Source organism: Oncorhynchus tshawytscha, linkage group LG18 (assembly GCF_018296145.1).
Source record: "Oncorhynchus tshawytscha isolate Ot180627B linkage group LG18, Otsh_v2.0, whole genome shotgun sequence".
NCBI lineage: Eukaryota > Metazoa > Chordata > Actinopteri > Salmoniformes > Salmonidae > Oncorhynchus > Oncorhynchus tshawytscha.
The window spans coordinates 10,949,409-10,957,216 of NC_056446.1; the positions used below are offsets into that span (position 1 = coordinate 10,949,409).

The 7,808-nt window shown below is 37.6% G+C and overlaps 1 protein-coding gene across 8 annotated transcripts in view; it reads right to left on the minus strand.

Moving 5' to 3' along the window:
* The window catches only part of col12a1b (collagen, type XII, alpha 1b), a 96,466-nt gene extending 88,658 nt beyond the window's left edge, over positions 1-7,808 (minus strand). For all 8 annotated transcript variants that reach the window (XM_042300641.1, XM_024377783.2, XM_042300644.1 and 5 more), the window contains exons 1-2: positions 7,617-7,808; positions 5,857-5,970 (exon numbers count right to left, since the gene is read on the minus strand). In XM_042300641.1, the coding sequence (XP_042156575.1) occupies positions 5,857-5,926 (70 nt within the window). In that variant the 5' untranslated portion in view covers positions 5,927-5,970; positions 7,617-7,808. The remainder of the gene's footprint in view (positions 1-5,856; positions 5,971-7,616) is intronic.

Here is a 7,808-nt window from a genome sequence, read left to right on the forward strand (position 1 = left end):
ATCATTATCTAGTTCCTTTATCATTATCTACTGTACCTTCCATTATCATTACCTAGCTCCTTTAGCATTACCTACCGCAGTTCCTTTATCAGTACCTAGCTCCTTTATCATTGCCTAACTCCTTTATAATTACCTAACTCCTTTATCATTACCTAACTCCTTTATCATTACCTAACTCCTTTATAATTACCTAGCTCCTTTATCATTACCTACCGTAGTTCCTTTATCATTACCTAGCTCCTTTATCATGACCTAGCTCCTTTATCATGACCTAGCTCCTTTATCATGACCTAGCTCCTTTATCATGACCTAGCTGCTTTATCATGACCTAGCTCCTATATCATGATAAAGTTATGCTCAGATTTGCCAAATGGAGGGGGAGAGGAGAGCTGTGTAATCGTCTCTGTGTGTGGAGTAAAGGTGGTCTAGAATCGTTTTCCCTCTGGTTGCACTGCTGATAGAAATCAGGTAAAACTGATTTAAGTTTCCCTACATTCAAGTCCCTGGCCACGAGGAGGGCCGCCTCAGGATTAGCGTTTTCCTTACAAATAAAATTTGATTTGATTACCCAGCTTCTTTATCATTACCTAGTTCCTTTATCATTACCTAGTTATTTATCATTACCAAGCCTCTTTATCATTACCTAGCTCCTGTATCATTACCTAGCTCCTGTATCATTACCTAGCTCCTGTATCATTACCTAGCTCCTGTATCATTACCTAGCTCCTGTATCATTACCTAGCTCCTGTATCATTACCTAGCTCCTGTACCATTACCTAGCGCCTGTACCATTACCTAGCTCCTGTATCATTACCTAGCTCCTGTATCATTACCTAGCTCCTGTATCATTACCTAGCTCCTGTATCATTACCTAGCTCCTGTATCATTACCTAGCTCCTGTATCATTACCTAGCTCCTATCATTACCATCATTACCTAGCTCCTGTATCATTACCTAGCTCCTGTATCATTACCTAGCTCCTTTATCATTACCTAGCTCCTTTATCATTACCTAGCTCCTTTATCATTACCTAGCTCCTTTATCATTACCTAGCTCCTTTATCATTACCTAGCTCCTTTATCATTACCTAGCTCCTTTATCATTACCTAGCTCCTTTATCATTACCTAGCTCCTTTATCATTACCTAGCTCCTTTATCATTACCTCGCTCCTTTATCATTACCTCGCTCCTTTATCATTACCTCGCTCCTTTATCATTACCTCGCTCCTTTATCATTACCTAGCTCCTTTATCATTACCTACTGTACCTTCCATTATCATTACCTCGTTCCTTTATCATTACCTAGTTCCTTTATCATTACCTAGCTCCATTATTATTACCTATCTCCTTTATCATTATCTAGCTCCTTTATCATTATCTACTGTACATTCCATTATCATTACCTAGTTCCTTTATCATTACCTACTGTAGCTTCTTTATCATTACCTAGCTCCTTCATCATGATAGAGTTATGGTCAGATTTGCCAAATGGAGGGCGAGGGAGAGCTTTGTACACGTCTCTGTGTGTGGAATAAAGGTGGTCTAGAGTTTTTTTCCCTCTGGTTGCACATTTAACATGCTGATAGAAATGAGGTAAAACTGATTTAAGTTTCCTTACATTAAAATCCCCGGCCACTAGGAGGCCGCCTCAGGCGCTGAGCGTTTTCTTACAAATAAAATTTGATTTGATTACCTAGCTCCTTTATCATTACCTAGTTACTTTACCATTATCTAGTTCCTTTATCATTACAAAGCTTCTTTATCATTACCAAGCCTCTTTATCATTACGTGGCACCTTTATCATTAACTAGCTCCTTTATCATTACCTAGCTCCTTTATCATTATCTAGTTCATCATTACCTAGTTCCTTCATCATGAGCTAGTTCCTTCATCATTAGCTAGTTCCTTCATAATTTCCTAGTTCCTTCATCATTACCTAGCTCCTTTATCATTACCTAGTTCCTCTATCATTGCCTACTGTAGCTCCTTTATCATTACCTACTGTAGCTCCTTTATCATTACCTACTGTAGCTCCTTTATCATTACCCATCTCATTTATCATTACCTAGTTCCTTTATCATTACCTAGTTCCTTTATCATTACCTAGTTCCTTTATCATTACCTAGTTACTTTATCATTACCTAGTTACTTTATCATTACCTAGCTGCTTTATCATTACCTAGCTGCTTTATCATTATCTACTGTACCTTCCATTATCATTACATAGTTCCTTTATCATTACCTACTGTAGCCTCTTTATCATTACCTAGATCCTTTATCATGATAGAATTATGGTCAGATTTGCCAAATGGAGGGCGAGGGAGAGCTTTGTACGCGTCTCTGTGTGTGGAGTAAAGGTGGTCTAGAATTGTTTTCCTTCTGGTTGCACATTTAACATGCTGACCTAGCTCCTTTATCATTACCTAGCTCCTTTATCATTACCTAGCTCTTTTATCATTATCTAGTTCCTTCATCATTAGCTAGTTCCTTCATCATTACCTAGTTCCTTCATCATTTCCTAGTTCCTCCATCATTACCTAGTTCCTTCATCATTACCTAGTTCCATTATCATTACCTAGTTCCTTCATCATTACCTAGTTCCTTCATCATTACCTAGTTCCTTTATCATTACCTAGTTCCTTCATCATTACCTAACTCCCTTATCAGTACCTAGTGCCTTTATCATTACCTAGCTCCTTTATCATTAACTTGTTACTTTATCATTAAATGGTTCCTTCATCATTACCTAGCTCCTTTATCATTACCTAGCTGCTTTATCATTACCTAGCTCCTTTATCATTACCTAGCTCCTTTATCATTACCTAGCTCCTTTATCATTACCTCGCTCCTTTATCATTACCTCGCTCCTTTATCATTACCTCGCTCCTTTATCATTACCTAGCTCCTTTATCATTACCTACTGTACCTTCCATTATCATTACCTCGTTCCTTTATCATTACCTAGTTCCTTTATCATTACCTAGCTCCATTATTATTACCTATCTCCTTTATCATTATCTAGCTCCTTTATCATTATCTACTGTACCTTCCATTATCATTACCTAGTTCCTTTATCATTACCTACTGTAGCTTCTTTATCATTACCTAGCTCCTTCATCATGATAGAGTTATGGTCAGATTTGCCAAATGGAGGGCGAGGGAGAGCTTTGTACACGTCTCTGTGTGTGGAGTAAAGGTGGTCTAGAGTTTTTTTCCCTCTGGTTGCACATTTAACATGCTGATAGAAATGAGGTAAAACTGATTTAAGTTTCCTTACATTAAAATCCCCGGCCACTAGGAGGCCGCCTCAGGCGCTGAGCGTTTTCTTACAAATAAAATTTGATTTGATTACCTAGCTCCTTTATCATTACCTAGTTACTTTACCATTATCTAGTTCCTTTATCATTACAAAGCTTCTTTATCATTACCAAGCCTCTTTATCATTACGTGGCACCTTTATCATTAACTAGCTCCTTTATCATTACCTAGCTCCTTTATCATTATCTAGTTCATCATTACCTAGTTCCTTCATCATGAGCTAGTTCCTTCATCATTAGCTAGTTCCTTCATAATTTCCTAGTTCCTTCATCATTACCTAGCTCCTTTATCATTACCTAGTTCCTCTATCATTGCCTACTGTAGCTCCTTTATCATTACCTACTGTAGCTCCTTTATCATTACCTACTGTAGCTCCTTTATCATTACCCATCTCATTTATCATTACCTAGTTCCTTTATCATTACCTAGTTCCTTTATCATTACCTAGTTCCTTTATCATTACCTAGTTCCTTTATCATTACCTAGTTACTTTATCATTACCTAGTTACTTTATCATTACCTAGCTGCTTTATCATTACCTAGTTCCTTCATCATTACCTAACTCCCTTATCAGTACCTAGTGCCTTTATCATTACCTAGCTCCTTTATCATTAACTTGTTACTTTATCATTAAATGGTTCCTTCATCATTACCTAGCTCCTTTATCATTACCTAGCTGCTTTATCATTACCTAGCTGCTTTATCATTATCTACTGTACCTTCCATTATCATTACATAGTTCCTTTATCATTACCTACTGTAGCCTCTTTATCATTACCTAGCTCCTTTATCATGATAGAGTTATGGTCAGATTTGCCAAATGGAGGGCAAGGGAGAGCTTTGTACGCGTCTCTGTGTGTGGAGTAAAGGTGGTCTAGAATTGTTTTCCTTCTGGTTGCACATTTAACATGCTGACCTAGCTCCTTTATCATTACCTAGCTCCTTTATCATTACCTAGCTCTTTTATCATTATCTAGTTCCTTCATCATTACCTAGTTCCTTCATCATTACCTAGTTCCTTCATCATTTCCTAGTTCCTCCATCATTACCTAGTTCCTTCATCATTACCTAGTTCCATTATCATTACCTAGTTCCTTCATCATTACCTAGTTCCTTTATCATTACCTAGTTCCTTCATCATTACCTAACTCCCTTATCAGTACCTAGCGCCTTTATCAGTACCTAGCGCCTTTATCATTACCTAGCTCCTTTATCATTAACTTGTTACTTTATCATTAAATTGTTCCTTCATCATTACCTAGCTCCTTTATCATTATCTGGCTCCTTATCATTATCTGGCTCCTTATCATTATCTGGCTCCTTATCATTATCTGGCTCCTTATCATTATCTGGCTCCTTATCATTACTTAACTTTTTTAAAAACAGATTTCTTCCCTCCACCAGAGAGTTGGGCCTGCTCGAGGAACTAGGTACTGATGACAAAGTCCTATAAAAGAAAATGTCAAGCAAGTGCCCCTCCTAGCGCAAGAAAGACTTCACTGCAACTATCATGCTTAGGGAGTTGCCCCTTCACTAATTTCCAGACTAGCCTACTACACCATTAGAAGAAAAGGTGCTATCTCGAACCAAAAAGGGTTATTCGGCTGTCCCCATAGGAGAACCGATTGAAGAACCACTTTTGGTTCCAGCTAGAACCCTTTTAGGTTCAATGTAGAACCCTCTACAGAGGGTTCTACATGGAACCCCAAAAAGTCCTACCTGGAACCAAAAAAGGGTTATCCTATGGGGACAGTCGCAAAACCCTTTAGGAACCCTTTTTTCTAAAAGTGTATTCCACTTTGAACTTTTAGATTTTAAAATCAATTTGAACCAGTTTTAGATTAAAAAATATAATTGTGCATTCCATAAACTGTACTCAAAAGTTTAAAGTGTGATGTTTGGAAGTGTAGGGGTTGTCACTAGTTACCACAGCCACAAAGTCTGAATGGGCTATTGTAAAAATTCATGACAACAAATATTTGCTTTTTGGTCTTAATTTAAGGTTAGAGTTAGGCATACGGTTATCAGTGTGGTTATGGTTAGGTTTCAAACTAGATTTTAAGAATATACATTTTAGAAATAGGCAAGGTTTTAGTGAGAAGTAAGACTTTGTGTTTGTGGTAACTAGTGACAACTAAGTAAAAGGTTAGCCTACCTACCCTAGGCTACTTGTTTGAGTTGATTCAACCTGTCACAATGAATAGGCAGAGAAAATTGGATCAAAAGACAAATGAAATAGCCAACCTATTCAAACAACAAAAATACAAGAATCCATACCGATGAAATAGGCCCATAGGCAAAGTCCTACATGAGATACAAATACTGTAGACATTTTATTTCAGCAAACATTTATTCATAAAATAAAAATGCATTGGTGAAAGTATTGTAATTTCACCTTAAGGAGTTAAAAAACGGATACAACTAGCTACAGAGATGGGGGGGGCTGCACAATTTTCATTCGGATCAGATGTGTTTAATTAATAGTAGGAACATTGGAGGGGGAGGGAGGACAGGACAGCGGGTGAGGGGTAACTTTACCTTGAGCCTCGACGGAGGATAGTAGCACTGCAAGGAAGGCAGCCGCTGCCAGAGACAGCCTTATCTTCATTTCGACTCGCTCTTTCTCTCTGGCTCAGCAGAACATGAATGAGGCTACAAAAGGCACGGGCAATTACACACGGATCTCAGCAATGCGCCATCCTTCAACACACAGTCTACCTTTAATGACCACAAGCAAAATTTGACATTTTAGACATTTAGCAGACGCTCTTATCCAGAGCGACTTACGGTAGTGAGTGTATACATTTTCGTACCTTTTCGCAGATGTCCTATCATCCATTAGCCTACTCTTATACATACAGTGGGTATTATATCATGAGTTTTCACCCCCCTTGGATTTTTTGTTGTGTGACAAAGTGGGTTTGACAAAAATTTAGTTGTGATTTTTTTGTCATTGATCTAAACAAAATACCCCATAATGTCAAAGTGAAAGGAAAATTATACAAATGTTAACAAATTAATAAAGATTTAATAACTAAAATTTTGCAAATGTATTCACCCTTTTTTTAGGCGAGCCTAAATTAGTTCAGGAGTCAAATTTGGCTTAGCAAATCACATAAATTACATGGACTCACTCTGGTGAAATAATGTTTCAATCTGCTTGAAAATCTATGATCCCTAAACACTTTGACAGAGCTTGAAGAATTTTGAAAAGAACACTGGGCATATATTGCACTATCCAGGTGTTTCATTTTTAATTCCTTTTTTTAGTATTGAATTTTTATTTTCACTTTGACATTATGGAGTATTTTGTGTAGATCAATGGAAAAAAAATCTCAATAAATACATTTCAATGCCACTTTGTACAGCAACAGAATGTAAAAAAAAGTCCAAGGGAGGGGATACTTAGGATATGACACTCTTTGAGAGTGGGTAGTTAATATAAAAGACAAATGGCAAGACCATTGAACGTCCAACTGCATTGGCTTTATAAATTAACATACTGTTCCATCTTAAATAGCATTAAAATTATCCTCAAAAACACACAATTAACTTTCAATGCGGTTTAAATTCACAGCTACCAATGGAAAATAGTCCCTGGTAGGTCTACACTTTTTTATGGGATAAGTGAGCCTGCTGTAGTATCTGATCAAAAAGGCTGTCCCTACTAAATCAAAACGTGCCTTGAGGAATACATTATAATTGATGGAGATGGAAATGCTGTGCCTCACTAGCAAGACACAAAAACCATAACTTTCACAAACTTGTACAAACCCTATGAAAACACAATGCATAGCATTCCGTGGTCTCCCAACACAAAATCCAAATAGAAGGTTCAAAGGCGCCAGAATGCAGGTGCGCCAGATGCAAACGATTAAAAAAAACTTGACTATCTTTATCCAGCATTGCATTGCATGTTGATGTTAAGTGTTATAGCGAACACTGAATACGCTAACAAGTAATCAATATGTTGTTTCTTCTCAAGTTAAATTCTACTTTACATCACATACACTATTACACGAAGAAGCAGTCAAATATTCCAACACGCACGGCATTTACGTCATGGTTGTTGGGCTATAATTATGGGCTATATTTAATTTCAAACCAACATGACACCGTGATGATAAGGCAAATGAACAATATGCAAATGCTAAAATACTTGCCCAGAGGCCAATCTTGGGATAGCCTAGCCTACTTCCCTGGTCTCCGGATGACCACAACTCACCTCACGCTCCCCATCTTCCTCTCAGAGAGCCTAAGCAATAGTCCATTCCATACTCAATTAATTCAATACTGACCTGTGGAAATTGTGTTGTCTCTCGTCTCAGAATATGAAAAAGTAAAGCCTCTTTGGATATGCCTCTTCTGCCTAATGATGGATAAAAGCTTAACTTGAGGAGAATCAAGTAGCCTAAGCACAGACGAAAACTCAGTGCTCCTCTTGCGGAGGTCCCAGATAAGAAGCCTTTTTCCAAGTGGGAAGACTCTAC